The sequence below is a fragment of the Rissa tridactyla genome, chromosome 13, assembly GCF_028500815.1.
Source record: "Rissa tridactyla isolate bRisTri1 chromosome 13, bRisTri1.patW.cur.20221130, whole genome shotgun sequence".
Classification (NCBI taxonomy): domain Eukaryota; kingdom Metazoa; phylum Chordata; class Aves; order Charadriiformes; family Laridae; genus Rissa; species Rissa tridactyla.
The window spans coordinates 11003422-11020913 of NC_071478.1; the positions used below are offsets into that span (position 1 = coordinate 11003422).

General features: G+C 46.7%; 2 protein-coding genes across 5 annotated transcripts; both read left to right on the top strand.

Moving 5' to 3' along the window:
* The first annotated feature begins 267 nt into the window (after positions 1-267).
* Positions 268-9440, top strand: DDX51 (DEAD-box helicase 51). 4 transcript variants are annotated; one of them, XM_054219376.1, is made up of 16 exons: positions 268-314; positions 458-858; positions 1266-1507; positions 1634-1784; positions 2019-2164; positions 2519-2590; positions 2776-2882; positions 3409-3517; positions 4086-4231; positions 4921-5119; positions 5769-5884; positions 5977-6093; positions 7036-7137; positions 7612-7675; positions 7890-8024; positions 8889-9440. In XM_054219376.1, the coding sequence occupies exons 1-16, from the start codon at positions 292-294 to the stop codon at positions 8913-8915; spliced, it is 2157 nt and encodes a 718-aa protein (XP_054075351.1). In that variant the 5' UTR covers positions 268-291; the 3' UTR covers positions 8916-9440. The 4 variants fall into 4 exon arrangements, 2 of the variants coding, with proteins under 2 accessions (XP_054075351.1, XP_054075352.1); XR_008469115.1 differs by lacking the exons at positions 7890-8024; positions 8889-9440 and adding an exon at positions 6690-6720 and having other exon boundaries at positions 7612-7681; XM_054219377.1 differs by lacking the exon at positions 7036-7137.
* A 1258-nt stretch (positions 9441-10698) lies between these two features.
* LOC128916987 (glutathione S-transferase theta-1-like) lies at positions 10699-17226 on the top strand. Its single transcript, XM_054219380.1, has 5 exons — positions 10699-10904; positions 13797-13884; positions 14566-14716; positions 15281-15457; positions 16010-17226. Exons 1-5 carry the CDS (start codon positions 10793-10795, stop codon positions 16214-16216), a joined length of 735 nt encoding a protein of 244 aa, XP_054075355.1. The 5' UTR covers positions 10699-10792; the 3' UTR covers positions 16217-17226.
* Positions 17227-17492: the final 266 nt, after the last annotated feature.

Sequence of the window (17492 nt, forward strand, 5' to 3'; positions counted from 1 at the left end):
CTCTCCTGCGCCTCGGTGTCTCAGGGATAGGCTCCGGCTGGGGGCGGCCGCGACTGAGGCGCCTTTCTCCCCTCAGCCTTTCCCTCCCCGGCCTTCCTCCTCCTCCCGCGCTGCCCCCTCCATTCCCCCCCTCAGCCGCCATTTCCCCAGCCCTCCCCTCAGGGGGCGCGCGCGGCGCTGCCCCTCCCCTGCCGGCAGGCGGCGCGCGCCCGCCCCTGCGCCTTCTGGAGCCTTCCGCCCCGCGTGCTCGGCTGACGTCATCTCCGTGCGCCCGGGCGGCGCGGCGTGGCCATGGCGCTATTCTGCATCAACAGGTACCGCTTGCCCTGGGTGCTGCCGTTCTCCAGGCTCGGCCCGGCCCCGGGAGCTGCCCCCCGGCGTCCTGCCGCGGCCCCGAATCGAGCTGGGGGGGCTGGGCAGGCTGTGCCTGAGGAGATTGTTGTCTGGGTTGTTTCAGGTACGGCGGGGAGGAGGAGCAGGAGGGGGCCGAGGCCGAGGAGCGGGCTCGGGTCCTGCTGGAGCGGCTGCAGCAGCAGGCGAAGGCCCGGCAGCTGAAGAAGCAGCAGCAGGAGGCGCGGCCCGAGGGAGGGGAAGGGGATCTCCGCGGAGGAGCCGGCCCAGGCGACGCGGGGCTGAGCCCCGGGGGCGAACCTGGGGAAGGGGCAAGGAAGAGGAAGGGGGAGAGCGAAGAGCAGGCCGGTGCGCAGCGGCAGAAGAAGCAAAAGAAAAAACAAGGGCCTGGCCGCTCTTCTGAGGAAAGGGCGGATGGTGAGGAGGCAGCAGATGGCAACACTCCATCGAAAAACAAAAAAGAGAATAGAAGAAAGTCAAAAGTGCCACAAGAGAAGACTGAAGCAGGTAAGGATAAACCAAGGCCATAGGATTTCAGTTCGTTGTGGTCAACGGTTCTCAACAGAAAAGTAGAAACGAGTTGCCCTTTGAGTAACTTTCTGAATTTAACCGGTGGTAAATTTTGTTTTCCTCTGGTTAATATATTCCCAAAGTAATTCCTTTTTTTAGAGGAAAGCCCCATATTGCAAACTTTGAGGATTAGTTTAGCGTAAGGGAAGGAGAGAAGCATGTCACCCCAGTCGTCAGTTGCCTCCGTACCAACAAAGCAACGTTTTGCCTTTGCAATTGGATTTAGGAAGACAGAGGAGCTTGCAAGTTGTTGCTTAATTCTTACGTTGTAAAACGTTCCTTACATCCCTTTTCCGTAGCACATTCTGACCTGTAGCTTTGTACTGCTGTTACCCAAATTCCAGATTCTGAAGAAGACATCAGCCAACAGGAAGACAGAAGCAACCTTAATAATAAGTCTTCTAAAAGGAAGAAAAGGGATGAGGAAACAGAGGGAGCTGAAGCAAAGAAGAAAGACAACAGTGGAAGAGCTGAAGGTGATCAAACCAGAAAGGAAGAGCTGTCCTTAGCAGCCTCAGAAGAGGCAAATCCTCCACCTTCCAGTTTGATGGTTCTTGGAGACTACGACACAAAGCCAGTGCAGAAGGTAACTAGCTTGACTGAATTTTGATTATGGTCAGGAAGCAACATGCATCTTACCAGCTTATTTCATGTATAGCATTGCCTGTTTGACAGCAGAAATGCTTTGTTATTCTCTTTTCCCCCACCCCAGGTTCAGCCCTTCTTACCACAGTGGCTTGCTCAACCCAAACTAGTGCAAAAAAGTATCAAAGATAATTTAGTTCCAATCAGAGATGTCCCAGGAATTCATCCCAGGCTGTTGAAAAAGCTGCAAATGAATGGGATAGAGTCCTTTTTTCCAGGTATCTTGGTACTGTGTTTGTGTCTTTCTAAACTGACTTAAGTAGTTCCTGCAGTCTGTTGCTGTATATTTTATGTAGTTAGTGAAGTAAAATATAGAACAAAAACAAGTTTAATGTATCAAAGTGATCATACCATTTTTAACCCTTCACTTTCAAAGCTTTACTGCTCTTCTGGATACAGTAGTTCTAGCCTAGCTAACTCTGTAGTTAACGTTTGTTTCCATTTTTGTTCAGTTCAAGCAGAGGTGATTCCCGCTGTTCTGCGGAGTGCATCCAATGGGTATTTGATGGGGCAGGGAGGATATCGCCCCAAAGACATCTGCGTCTCGGCACCTACTGGCAGTGGTAAAACCCTGTCTTTTGTCATACCCATAGTACAGGTGAGTTTCCCCACAGTGAAATATTTGTAGGGAAAATTCTGGGGTTGCTTTTGTTCAAGGGAAACCTGAACTTAGAAGAAGGCTAAAAAGGCAATGAATCTGTGGCTGCAGAGCAGCAGATTTTTAGCTCAGAGCTGTCTGAGGGAGCTGTATGAGTCCCCTTCATCTCAGCATCCCACTTCTTTTCTCAGACAAGTGGCATAGCATTAGGAGTTGGGAGAGTGGAAGGGGAGTAAAATGGAAACATAAAACTCCATGAGGATGTGTCACGTCCATCTGTTCATCAGGTTAGATACAAGAACCCCCTTCTTTCCCCGCTGCTTTCAGGGACTCATTTGTCCTTTGTTTTTGCAGGTTCTGCTAGATCGAGTAGTTTGCCAAGTACGAGCTCTGGTTGTTCTGCCCACCAAAGAACTAGCACAACAGGTATGTGACTCTTCACCTTCTCTCTGAGTGGAACTGGACCACAACAAAGACTGGTGCAGTCGATATTTTGCTTGGCTGTTCTGTGAAGCAGGTTGGAGACCTGTCGGGATTTGATCTTGTTAGCATAATGGAAAGTATTATTAGAACTGATTTTGTTGTGGCTAACAAAGCCTGTCTCTTTGCAGGTGAGTAAAGTGTTCAACATTTATACTGATGGGACAGGTCTGAAGGTCGTTTTGATTACTGGCCAGAAAGCTTTTGCAAAGGAGCAGGAGATGCTTGTCCAGAAAAAGTAGGTTAAAAGGTCTTTTGATAAGGTTTATAGAGATTGTAAACAATTTAATCTCAGTAAGCAGAGGTCAGAATATAGGCTGTTGCATCACACCGTCATGCAGCAATGATTTTGGAAAGTGGGTTTATATGCTAGACAACTGGTTGTTCTGTCTTTGTCAAAGTGCCTGCTACTACCCCTTTTTTGTGATTTTTTTTTTTTTGTGTTTTACTAGATTTTTTTTTTTCCAGCTGAGTAGAGTCCAAATGTTTACATTATACCCACAGGTACAAATGATTGTTACAGAATTTTGCTGCAACTAAGTTTTTTTTTTTTTAAGAGCAATGAAGAATGACATTTTGTTTAAAAGAGGGTTTGGTGTACAGCACTGCCTTTGCATGCTTTCCAAAGTAAAGTGCATATTGGAATTTTATTATTTCTTAGCTAAGTGAAAAATAGGAAAATCTTAAGGTCTGCTGCCAAGGATCTCTGTTACATGCTTTATGGTGTAGGGAGAAGCTTACTGATGGGCTGCTTGTTTTTTCAGAGTGACAGGCTACTGCAGCCTGGCTGATATTATTGTGGCTACACCGGGACGGCTCACAGATCATATTAACCAGACCCCGGGGTTCAGCCTGACACAGCTTCGCTTTCTGGTGAGTCAGCTCCACAGGTCTCCCATCTTAGTGCAATGTCTGTTGCAGCTGTAATTCCTGCTTTGTTCTTGTATGGTACATAAATATATCTCTGTTGGAACTGTTGTATGGGCCTTGTCTACGCTCTAGATTGCTTGGGCAGCGGTCTCAAGATGAGATGTTTTATTCCAACTCATGACACCCAAGTATCCACCCACTTCCCCTTCTCTCTTAGCCTCTTGCAAACACAAACTCAGAGTAAAGCCTTATCAATTAAGGTTGGTAAATTATCAATGCGTAGTAGCTTCCACCATATGGGAGTGTGCAGAGACATAGTTGCAATCTTATTGAGGGTAGGGAGATTTTTATTTCTTATTCGGAGATGTGGATTGAATTTATGTGCAAATGAGTTTGGGAGTAGTGTGAGTGTCAGGCTGGCCGCTGAGCCACTGAAACAAAAGCAAAATTCAGTTTTGGGGTAGAAACTTCTGTCTTCATTTGATAATGATAATATTACAAAAGGAAAATAAAAGCTGCCTAATGCTAAACAGTATTTAACACATAGTGGTTTTCATCCTTGTGAACTGAGATCATAGATGAAGCTGACCGCATGATCGATGACATGCACCAGAACTGCCTGAACCAAATTGTCAAAGCTGCATTCCAAGTGGAAAATGACTCTGGCTCCAACGTGCTTTTTCAGAGGATGAAACCAGGGCCTATAACAGCAGCCAGGTAAGTTGCCAAATGCATTTCTTTGAACTGGTAGTACAGACACCAGCACTTTGATGCCACTGCCCTGCTTCCTAGTACCCCCTCACAGGGACTCCCAAAGCTTGCTTACTCTGAGAAATAGCTCCTGAAGCTGCTTTTTCAAAGCTTGAAAAAGTAGGCAGTGAACAGCTGATAGTAGAGGGTGTCTTTTAGACTGAAGCCTAAGTATTGTATTCTCCATTCTTCCCTCAATAAGACGAAAGGAGCATCAAAAGAATACGCAAATATTGTAAGTCTGTGATTCATTTGCACAGTAACTATAGTAATGCCCTCTGGCAAGCAGAGTAATAGATATAAAGGAAAACTCTTGGAATTATCTGTCTGCAGCTGCTGTTTACATACAGCGTGGTAGAGGTGTGCCAGAAACTGAGGAGATTAGTGACCATGGGAGGAAGTGACTGGAATGAGGACATGGGTAACTAGGATGCAAGGATGTGTGCATGGGTAACAGATGCAGGTTGTGCAGTTGAGAGCGCTGATCAGTTCCATCTGTGAACTTCATAAAACAAGGGTGGAAGAGGACCTACAGGAAAGGCCCAGGGCAGGAAAAGAGCATCAAAAAGAGTTAATTGCTTCCCTCATAACATCATCTGAAAGTACTTGTGGAGTGTCATGATTTTGGCTCAGTTTCTGTGTGCTATTTGTTTCAGCTCCTGCTATCCTCAGATACCCTTACAGAAACTGCTGTTTTCAGCCACGCTGACACAGGACCCAGAGAAACTGCAGCAGCTGGACTTATTCCAGCCTCGCCTCTTCACATCTGTATATTCTGAGAAAAAAACACTTGGAGATGGAGCAGAGACTGAACAAGATACTAAGAAGAAATACACACTCCCTGAGGGGCTATCGGTATGACATTAGTTCTCTTAAACAAATCTTCAAGTATAATTTATTCAACTGTGGAGTTTCTAGTTATATTTTTACCCTATAAACAATTATGTCTTTCCTATGATTCTTTGCATTACAGAGGTGCTGGGAAAAAGTGGTTTTGGGAGTATTTATGATCCAGAGAGCTCTACCTTTGCATATTTGTTTTCTCATTATTTAGTGTTCATTTGTATAAGACTGTATTTTTTTTTTTTTCTAATTAAACTCTCTTCATGCAGAATTAAGTTTACCAGCAATGGGGAGTAGAGATATGGAGTGATACTAATGTAGTAGCACTTAATCAGCTGTCCATCTCAAAGCATGTTGTACAAATATGTATAACGCACTTCAAAGCATGTTACCCTGTCGACAAGAAGGCAGTACATGCTGTTACTCGCTGTGGAGGAGCGAGAACATTAAAACAGCACAGGTCTCCCATCTCCACCTTTTGTTTTATCCTCCCAGACTGTGACTTGTTCTAAAGGGGGTGGCATTGTGGGGTCTGGTTTTGCTGCTGTTAGTTGCAAAACATCCAAGCCTAGGTAGGTTGTGGAAATCTAGTAGGTTTCAGAGAAGATGGCCATGGCAAGAAGTAATTTTTGTCTCTGAACTTCTTCCCTGTTGACTGCAGCAATGTTACGTGCCTTGTGACCTGAATTCCAAGCCTTTGCTCCTCTTGCATTTCATGCTGAAAATGAAGTTTACCCGTGTGTTGTGCTTTACCAACTCCAGGGAAGCTTCTCACAGGTGAATCTATTAATGAAATCACCGTAGTAGGTATCTGTCAAGTAATATTACAGAGGTAATGAAGTGGCTATTTCTATCTTGTTTACCTACAGATTGTTCCTGCTTGTTCAAGCCTTTGGTGGAGTCACTGTGGCTGAATTTTCTTCTCGGTTAACTCCAAATGAGAGACAGAGAACCATGAAGGAATTTGAACAAGGAAAAATACAACTGTGAGCATTTTAAATAAGTTCCCTGCACGTCTTCCAATGTAGGCTATTTCCAGTGTCTAAAGCTGGGTATAACCAAGAACACGGTTAAATGGGGTCCTCTGTAAAACAGAGTGTGCAGGAATCAACTTACAGAATGGGTGTGAGACTTGGACTTGTGACTTTTGAATTGTTTACTTTGCATGTAACTTGGCCTGTTCTAATCTAGCTGTAATCTGAATTTCTGGGTGTTATTTTATAACGAGCACTAAATGTAATTGCTTGTTCATATAGTTGCCCAAACACAGAGTTCTGAAAATATTAATGTCTGTGCTTGGGGTCTGGCGCTTATTAAAAGAAAATGGGTGTTGGTGCTAGAACTATATATAGTATTAGTGCTTCCTACCAAAGAAATCCCTGATCAGACTGGCATACAGATTTACCTTCTGTCCATGTGTGTGGTTTGCTTTGTGATTTCAGTGACTATATAGGATTGCATCTGTGGAGTGTCTCTTGAGAGGAAAGTAAATACTTATCTTCTGTATTTTGTTTTTATCCAAACCCTGTGTTTACATTCATCCTTGACTACTGGAATTTTGCACCTCGCTGTCTGCATTCAGTGCTGTTATGGAATGTTCAGATAGCTTACAGGTTTGTAACCTCCCGTGTGATGGGAGCCATCTGGCTTAGTGTTGCATGCTTGGAGAACCTGGAAACACCCAGTAACTTCTCATGCACGACAGTAGGTGACAAACCTGTAGTGATGCTTGGAAGTCTGTCAGCAGCTAGTAATGCCAGTGACAATGAGGAGTGACTTACAATGCTGCTGTCGTGCTCAGAGGTCAGGGGCTGGCTGCCCAGTTTGAGCAGAGATGAGCCGGAGTTGTGCTGTGTTCACTTGTTCCACTTGTGTGTGTAGTGCAAGAGATGTAACATGAAAATGACTATATATACATTTAAACCTAGGTTAATCAGCACAGATGCCACTGCACGAGGGATTGACATTAAAAGAGTGAATTATGTAATAAACTATGATGCGCCTCAGTTCATCAGGACATATATTCACCGGTAAGACAATCGGGAGCAAAAGGAAGATGTTTGAGCTTGGTTTACTTTGAAATATTTAGCAAAGGTGACATGCACTTAAAAGGGTTTTTAGCTTTAGATTTTTTGTTTACTTTAATATGCAAATAGCTTTCTAATCAAAATTAAGCCCATAGCATCACCAGAGTAATGCAGTACTGAAACAGAGAACTAACACCCTGTTATAGAAAATGTATTTTACAGGAGCTAGAAATACTGTCCTGGACAGTATTGAGTTTTGCGTTTCTAGATGTTCGGAAAACAGCAGCGGGTCAGCAGCTGTGAACGAGCCCTGGAGATGTTCATCCTTTGTAACATGTGGCTAGTCCTGTGCTAACCTCAAAAAACTCAGAATCAGAATTTCTTAAATCTGGAGAATTTCAGAATCAGACTCTTGGAGCTGATAATGGCAGTGACTACATGGCTAAACTGACTTGACACTAATTTTTCTGTTTTCAGAGTTGGAAGAACGGCTCGTGCAGGAGAAGTGGGTGTCGCTTTCAGCTTGGTCCTTAGAATTCAGGTATGTCATTGGTGTGGCATTCATTTGATAAGGATGTGCGGAGGGGCATAAGGAAGATAAGGTTCATACTACTTCCCACCTTTTCCAGTCAGGTGAGCTTTGGACTTGGAAGCTTCAGTTATTTCCTGACTAGACAGCACTTCCAAAATGCGTTCATTTTTCTAGCTGAGAGGCAGTGGGGTGTCTCATCTCCTGTGTCTGTTTTGTTATGCAGGAACGTCGTTTTCTGCGGATGTTGAACGATGCCGGCATCCAAGATGTAAAGAAGCAGCCAGTGAAAGGCAACTCATTAAAGCCCTTGGTGCAGCGATATGAGGAAGCTCTGTGTAAGCTTGAGAAGACAGTCAAGGTAATTGAAATGGGGAAGAAAACAAAAAAATGGAACTACAACTTGCACAGTTTATTGCAACTCACAACTAGCAGAAATATTAGTTGTCTGGGATCCTTTTCTTTAACTGAGACACTTCCATTTCAGTGTGAAGGCAGCATTTTTGGTTGCATCATTATGAAATACTCAGAAAGGGTCAGGAGGGGAGAAAGAGGTTTTCTGTTAAAAGAAAGGTATGCAGCATCCCTGGATGTATTTAAAAACCTTGTAGAGGTGGCGCTTAGGGACATGGTCTAGTGGTGCACTTGGCAGTGTTAGGTTTACAGTTGGACTTGATCTTAAGGGTCTTTTCCAACCTAAATGATTCTATGATTTCTGGTGTTTCCTTTTCTGTTGTCCCTTTCTCTTTACCTCTGGAGCTTGGATTTTGGCAACTACCAAGAGGAAGGCAAGCAAAATGCAGAAATTAAACCTTTTGTCGGTTTTACACGGTTTTAAGACTAATTTACAGCCATGCTGACTAGACGCTGGGGGCATTCCAAGCCAGGAAAGCATTTTCTGCAGGCCCTCTTTTATACACCAGCAGGAAGCTTGAGAGCTTTCAAACAAAAGCCAGGTAGCATTTAACTTGCCAGATGGGTAGACTAGGGATCCATAATAGACGCTGTGCTGTATGATTTGGGCAAGTGTTCTGCTGTGTAATTGGAGGACTCCTGATAAGTATCTGTCCTTGAAAAATGATGGTTTTGAATTGCAGACTAGCAGTGTTTGAAAACTGGGGCAGAAAGGGTTATTAAATTGTCCCATTACTCACCAAAGTCCCTTCTGTGTGACTCTGAGACAGGGGGCATCTTCATTCACCTTTTCAACTTTAATTTTGAACAGACCGAGCGAGCAAAGAAACGAGCCTGAATGGATTGAAGCTGAGGAGGTCGCGTTTCATGGCACTGAAGCTGCTGAGGTCATGGACTGCTACCCAGCATGGTAACAATGAGACGTGGCCCCTGAGTGGTTGGCTCCTCAACCTTATTATATCCGAAGTCAGCTATTACAGGCCTTGTTCCCACCTTTCAAGGACACTTGCGAACAGAGTTCACTTACTGGTTTTAAAAAAAAAAAAAAAAAAAACCACTAAGATACAGCTGCCTTGAAGAGGACCTTGCATCATAACCTGCTGGCATATGTAAAACTACCACCAGTGAAGAGAAGTCATTACACAACTCTTGAGCATGGGCCTGAGGGAACTGCTGGTCTCCAAAGGTGAGGGCTGTGCTCTTCTTGCCTCTGAACAGGGACCCCTAATGGCTCTGTTACTGCACAAGCAGCTGTATCTGCAAATGCATAAGCACCTATACAGTGCCTATAGTGGAAGCGTGTTTGAAGAGCTGCTCTAGGCTGAAGTAACTGCAACTTTTAAATAAACTCTGTATATATATATATTTTTAAAACTGTCTAATAAAGATTCCTGAGTATAGGGACGGAGACAGCGTTGAAAGGATTTTTCAGTTCTATAGTCTTGTGCCTTTCTTGTCATTTTCTTACCTATGTTGTTTCCTTCCAACATTCAGTACCGGTGGTAGCAGCAGGTATTATTAAGTGCTAGATTGGCGTTAATGCAGACTAAAATGTCCGATGTCTAATAGGAATATACTGGAGTCAGCCATAAATCTGTTTTTGACACATGCCACTGATATTTTTAGCTGCCCGTGGCAGAAGGCTTAGAGCTACTGCATACCTGGAGCCTGTAACTACCTTCCAAGACCTTCAGCAAGAACTGTCCCAGTTCTGGCTTATTACTTTGTAAAACAAAATAAATATACACTAGCATTAGCAATGCATTATTGGAGCGAAATGAAGGGCTGGGAATCTTGGAATGTCAGGAGGGGTGGTTGCATCTCTTAAAGATAGGAGCAACCTGGGGTTGTTTTATACCAGTGAAGTAGCGTGTGTCTTCTTTGTTCTTCTTTTTTCTCTCAAGCAGTTCTTGCACAGCACGGGTGCCTGGGCTGGTGTAAGAGTAGCAGAAGTGGAAAGTCTTAGGCAAAAGCTGTGAGCTCCCATGAGCAGTGCAAGGAAAGGCTGAGAGATCTGGGTCTGTTTAGCTCGGAGAAGAGAGCGGAATCTCATCACTACTTAGAAATATCTAAAGGGTGGGTGTCAAGGGGATGGGGCCAGACTCTTTTCAGTTGGGCCTAGCAACAGGACAAGAGGCGATGGGCACAAACTGGAACACAGGAAATTCCATCTGAACATGAGGAAAAACTTTGAGGGTGCCAGAGCACTGGAACAGACTGCCCAGAGAGCTTGTGGAGTCTCCTGCTCTGGAGATATTCAAAACCTGCCTGGGTGTATTCCCATCCAGCCTGCTCTAGGTGAACCTGCTTTGGACCCCCAAATGTCCCTTCCAGCCCCTACCATTCTGTGATCTACCTCGTGTGAACCTACATCCTATCAGCCTAGCTCTGACTTTCCTTACCATTAAGCTATTAAGGGCAGTTATTAAGACAAGCCGAAGTTCAAACAGGAGGTGGCAGAGCCTGGTTGGGACCTTGCCCTGGAAAACAGCCTTCGCCCCAGTCCTTTGACACCGCGCCGGGGGAGTCCTGCTCTTCACGACGGTCCATCGGGCGAAGACCCGTGGCCGGGACGAAGCCGGTAACGGGGCGGGGGGGAGCTCCGGGGCGGGGCTGCTGCTCTCCGCCCCCGGGACGGGCCCGGTGCTGCCCCGCCCCTCCGGAGCGCGGGGCTGGCGGTTCGGGCCGGGACCGGAGGAGCTGGGCGGCGGCAGGATGGGGCTGGAGCTGTACCTGGACCTGCTCTCGCAGCCCTGCCGGGCGCTCTACATCTTCGCCCGCAGCAACAACATCCCCTTCGACTTCAAGCGGGTGGAGCTGATGAAGGGTGAGCGGGGCCGGGGGGTGGCGGGGCTGGGGGGCGTTTCTCCGCGGTCCCCTGAGTGAGCCCAGCTGCTCCCCCACCACCACGCCGTCACCAGCCCCGCTGCGACCCCGGGCTCCCCTCGCCGCTCCCGGGGAAACGGCTCGTTACCAGCTGCCCTCTCTTGGGCCGCGGCGCGGGTGGGACCGGGTTACTCATCATCCCCATCAGTGCGAGAGGGTGGGGTGCCCCGCCAGCTGCAGAGGGCTCTGATGTCGAGACAAAAACAGGACGTAATTCTCTAAACTCTGATTTTTAAGTAGCAGTCTCGGTGCCTGCGCTCCTCTGCAGCAAATGCAACTCTACAAAGGTGTGTGATATCTCTTGATTCGGCCCCACCCCAGCAGCAAATGGGCCTCTGAAAGAAGGACGGCTTTTCTGAAAAGAAGCGCTCAGGATGTGCTAGATCTGAGGCTATTCCTCATTTAGACGGGAAACAAAAAGCAACAGAGAAGTTCATGTATGGGCGAGAACAGCTGAGGTGTGTGGTTCTTGCTCTCAAATTCAACTTCCTTAGAAAACTTTGCGCTCTGGTAAGCAGCAGCAGTTGCTGCAGAGCAGTTTTTCTCCTGCTCTTAGCAGGGGTTAACAGCCCCTTGGGAAGGATCCTCATGCCCAGAGCCCACGGATGTCCCCCCAAGTACAGGTAGGGCAGGACATCCAGCCACCTCTTTGGGGGTTTCATGGGGTCAAGCTGTTCGTGGTCAAGTTATTTTGAGAGGGTTGAGGACAGGATTGCAAAGACAGTGAAAGCAGTGGAGCGAGGCAGTGCAGACGCCAGGGATCTGAAGGCTGAGAAACGAAGAAGGGAAGGCGGTTTACTTTGTATTAAAGCTAAGTGATAACTGGTAGGAGCCTGCCCAAGAGGTTGTCATGTGTTTTCACCAAAGGATGCCCAAAGATCTGTACCTTCTTCCGTTGTAACTGAGGCTGGTAAAAGCTGCCCTTCAACTTTTCTAGAACTGTGCTGTTTTTGAGATTGAGGTAACATATTGGGCATAAAAACACCTTAGTAAGTAATGCTTAAAAACAACAAAAGATGAGAAGGCTCCTGGGGCTGAAATTGATAAAGGCACAAAAGAGTTCCAGCCTGTGACTCAAAGAAACCTCAGGCGTGTTGTGGCTTAGTCTCTGGATGTTCCCCTGCACACCATAGCTGTGCATTGATTGCACCTTACTGTGGCTTTCTTCCGACCTGTCTCAGTATGAAAAAATTTTGCTGTTGTTTGCAGGTAGGGCTCCTCTTGTGTCCTTCCCCAATAGATAAATTGTTGTGGTGAGACACTGGCGCAAAGGAGAGGAAACTGTCAGGCAAGCAATGAGAGCATCAAGGAGAATGGAACAACTGAAATACAGGTTTTGGGGAACTGAGAGGAAGGAAAGTGAATTAAATCACAGTTTCCCAGTGATCTGTGCCCCATGGCATCAGCATTTGCTTTTGGTCAGTGTATTTAGAATGGGTAATTTGGTTTATGGGAATGCTAGAGGTGCATCCCATACCCGCAGTGTGTGCTCACCTCCCGCACCGTGGGGAAGCACTCCGGGTACCTGCAGCTGAGTTAGCTCAGCAGCCAGCTGCTCAGCAGACAGGTATGGGCACACTGGCCGCCAAATGAACACTCACTCGGGGATACAGTTCGAGGACCCATCACTGCATGGTCTATAAGGACCAGGTGAAGAAACATACACTCAGATCTGAGCTGATGGCTTAAACATGTGCCCTCAGAAAAGCTCTTGGGCCCCGGGTAAGGTAGGTCTCAAGGAAATGGGTGGAAAGAGTGAGAATGGAGAGAAATCACCCGACACTCCATGGACATCAGAGGACCTGGAAATCTGCACACCACGCATAGGAAATCCCAGTCTCTTTTTGAAAAGGGGTGGGGGAGACGGGCTAGGAGCCAAGTGACAGGCGAATAGTCATAAATCAGGTTTGTCAAGTACTGGGAAAACTAAAGCCATTTCCAGAGCATTTCCTCTAGCACAGATTCTCGGGTGACTCACACAGCAGGACATGGCACGGCGTTAGACACTAGAGAAACTTGAATACAGTGGTACACACATATGACTGAAGCCAGGGGCTGGAAAAGGCTGTCATGAACAAGTCACATAAAACAAGGCTCCTGGGACTGGTTTCAAATGTAATGGAGCACGCTGAGACCTCAGATGAACAAAGCATCTTCTCCTGTTGTGTTCACTCTGCCTACCTTTCAGGGGGATGCTGAAAGATAGCTTAAAAGCAAACTCGAATCCATATTTGCTCTGATAAAAGATACGAAAAAAACCATATAAAAAGCTGATTGAGAGATCTGTAACGAAGTACCCATGGCTTTATATGGAATCACAAAAATCTATTTTCATCTGAGGACTAAAAAGAGAGTTGAATATAAATTACGTTATCTTCAAGAAAAAAACAAACAAAAAAACCCCAAAAAACTAAACACCTGACTTTCTCACTGTTGTTGTGGTTCATATTTCTGATACTGAGATCTCTTTCCTCCAAGGAACTCGGTGTTCACTCTGGATTTGTACAGGACAGGTACCTCGAGGCACAAACTTAGAGCTGATAAAGCCCTGTCTTGACAAGCAGTGTTGGTATGAAAGGACTGTTAACCATTCTGACCTTTGTTGAGAGGTTGTTCTGGTATGCAGGCAATAAGCGAGTAAGCTGACGTCATACAGCAAACCCTGTGTTCATCCTGCAACACTTCTTGATTACTTATAAACTTAAACTTAAGACTATATTTGTGCAATCAAACCCAGAAACTTGAGGCCAGGTTGTCCCCACAGCCTCTTCAGGTTTTTGCAGACAGGTCCTGAGCATCACTGCCAAGTAGAACTTCTCGTTTCCCTCCTCAGGGCAGCACAAGACAGAGGAATTCCGGAAGGTGAACGTCCTGATGAAGGTGCCAGCGCTAAAGGATGGTTCTTTCACCTTAGCAGAGAGGTGAGGCTCAAATACACTCAAACCCCTACTGCAGTATTTTTTATCCTAAAATGCTTGGATTCTGCCAGTGCACCGTTTGGTCTCCATTGGGACTCCAGCCCAGGTAGTTGTTTGCCTCCTTCCTGTTCCACTTGTACATAAACCCATGTTTCAAGAGAAGCTTTTTCATGTAAACAACTGAAATGGTATTGATTGTGGAAAAATCTGTGAGCTGCTGCTTGGAGCTAGCTCGCTTGTAGGCAATGTTTCTAAGCCAAAATACCTGTCTGTGCGTCCTCCTGCTCTCTGCCTTCAGCTGGAGGCTGTAGTTCAGTGCAGCAAATCTGACGTGAGGCATTCACTGCTGGATGGCCAGATAACATAAAGCTCGGATTTGGTATAAACTCATTCTGTGACTCATATTTGTCCCAAAATGTTGATGGGGTAACTGTAGCAGCAGGCCACATCTGTCTCACTGGGCTGATGTATCAGATAATTGCTGTCCACAAGCAGCTGCTCAAGCCAGCACAAACTCTCTCACATGCTGTGACTTGCTGGCAGTTGTGTCTCCTGCACTTCTCCCTGACTCCAGTGAGGTTTGCATTGCTGCTGGTCCAGCAGTGCAGAATCTGGGGGAAGAAGAAAGGATGAGGTGCTTTAATCTCATGATCAGCTCACTGGTCTGCCTTGCTCTCTGGGCAGCATTGCAATCCTCCTGTACCTGGCCCGGAAATTCAAGACTCCTGATCACTGGTACCCATCTGACCTGCAGAAGAGGGCTAGGGTTGATGAGTACCTGTCATGGCAGCACGTCAACATTCGTGGGAAGGGGAGCAAGCTGTTCTTAACTAAGGTAAGACCATTACATACCAAAACCTAAGAGTTGTGAGTGCAGTGGCCCAGGAAGTACCTCCTGTGTCCAGGACCTTTCTAAGCAAATGCACAAGCCAGGTGACAGATAGGAACAAAACTAGATCTGGAATTGATTTGGCTGCTCAGCCAAACCTAACTGAAGTGGCCCGAATACTTCATGCTGCAGCCACAGCTCTCTGCACGCACTGAGATCCAGAGCAAATTTGTCCTCGGTGAGCAGACAGACACAGCTCACTGCCTTCTGCCCAGTTTCATGGAAAGAACCAACCTCCCAGTGGAAAACAAAATGCAACTGTTTGCAGATGATGCAGCCTTCCCTTGAGAGGAGACTCTCGTGGTTGAAATTTCAGACTTTCTAGGGAGGAGACAAAGACAGGCAGGAACTAATGACTGACATTAATGTTAATCTGCGAAAGGAGATTAGCGGTACCAGTTGTTCACGTGCATTGGCTGATGAGAGATCCTTAGAAGAAGGCAGTGGGAGGGTGTGGACTAAGTTTAGAGAGAAATATGTAAAAACTAACGTGTTTCTTCTCCCTGCCAGGTGATGCTGCCTCTCCTCACAGGCCAGCCACTTTCTCCAGAGAAACTGGAAGGCGTTACTGAAGAGCTGAACATTGTCCTGAAGCAGTTTGAGGAGAAGTTCTTGCAGGACAAGCCCTTCATTGCAGGCAGTGAGATCTCCCTGGCAGACCTTGTAGCACTGGTGGAGCTCATGCAGGTGAGCATCAACCCCAGCGCTCCTGGATACGTAAGCTGGGTTGTGGGCAGGCCAGGCCAAGGCGTGACTGCTGCACCAGCACCTCTTTAATGGCAGATCTTTCTCCCTGCACTTAACTCCTTAGTGAAGTTAAATCTTGTTCCTTTCTGACTTTGACCATAATTGAGTTTGCTAGGGAACATCTACTTTGAGACAGTTCTCTCTACAGAATTATGGACCAAATTCCTCAGAAAAAAAGATAAATTACAAAGTAGGCAGAGAAAGTACAAGTATTTGGAAGAGATGTGTTGGTGTGTGTGGACCTCTGTGTTCTGCATTAGGCAGTTCCTGGGTTAGCCATGGCAATGCTCTTTCACCGCATGTCCCAGGGGATGGCAGCTGCTGAGGATGACACCACTTGCTTCCTACTAGCTAAGAACCAGAGATGAACTCCACCTAATGTGACAGCTGTTTGCTGCCTTGAGCCAAATGTATAGCTGTGCTTCAGCCTGGTCCCATCATGGGCACACGTGCTGTTTGACTCTCTCGTGTTCTCTTGATCTCTCTCTGCAGCCTGTAGGTGCTGGCTACAACCTCTTTGAGGAGAGGCCCAAGTTAGCAGAGTGGCGCAGGCGGGTGGAAGAAGCAGTGGGGAAACAGCTCTTCCAGGAAGCCCACGAAGGGATTTTGAACATCAAGAACTTGACTGCTGATAAGATTGCACCCGAACTCCTGGAGCATTTCAAGCACCAGCTCCTAAAGCAGGCCAGCCAGAATTAGGGGGTTATACTCTAAGTAAAATGGATTTGTGCAGGCTTCTTGTAGTATTTCAGCATTTCTTCTAAAAATCATACAGAAACACCGTTCCACCAAATGCACTTCAAACACTGCCTTTCCGCAATTTATAGGGGAAGAAAACTACATCTTAAACAGACCGCAGTGAGCTGCTTTCCCCTTTTGTCCACTACAGGTATGTGAGCTGTAGCCCTATAGGCTTTTCTATCTTGCTTCAACACCACTGGATCTGCTTGAGGACAGAGGTGATTCGGTGGGAACTGGGGCCAGTCAGAACGGCCCTTTCCATCCCTGTTTTCAGTTTTCCAGGTCACAGCACTATAGAAGGGCCAAAGGTTTCCTGAGGGTATGGCAGAGCAGATCTGTCTGAAACATGGAAAAATCACTGAAAATGGTTTTCACTTTGCCACAAGCTCAGTTGGAAGATTTTTGCTCTTTAGTAAAGAGACAGGTCAGGACCTAGCCCTTGGTGGGGACCCTGCCAGGGCTCTCTCAGAACACCTGGCCACTAGAGGCTGCTGTGTCACCTGTGGGAGCAAAAGGACCCAGCGCCTAGGAGCAGGGGGGCTGTGCAGGTACCCAAGTGAGGCCTCCAGCTTCTGGGAAGGACAGGGTTAGTCCCATGAATAAAGATCCTCAACCACAGACTCATGCCATACTTTACAAAGAACGGCCTGCGCAACTGAGAAAAGCTGCTTTTCTAGGTGAAGCTGCTGCCAACCACACAGTCTCCCCCTGCAAACCATATCAGCCTCTTGTCCTTTCCCCAGAGCAGCTTTGTCAGTTCAATGGAAGCTGTTCAAGCCAGGCTCTCTCCAGTGGCGAGTGCTGCCGTGGCTGGCCCAGCATTGGTGGCAGAGGGAGCTGTGCTGGGCAGCCCTGGGGGGAGCGGAGCGCACAGTGTATGACCTGAGTAATCCCTCAAATACAGTTAATGTTCCACTAATCTTCTGTCATATGAGATTCTCCAGTAAAGTTAATGGTTACACTTGTCACATGTTGCAGCTCTGTTTGCATTTGTAATCAGGATTTGGAAGGAAGCGGCCACTCATTTATCTTCCACACCTGTGCAGCATCCTTCACAACCTCCTGTCTGTGTCCCTTTGTACCCTTCCTGCCTTCCTGTTCTCTCCTGTCCCTGTGACCTTCCATTTCCAGGTGTGAGCCATGAGGAGGGTTACAGTTTGCAGAACTGGCTTTTCCCTCCTTGTTAAGCTCTGGTTGTATCTGGAATTCTGTTTGTCTCTGCTGGCTGGCTACA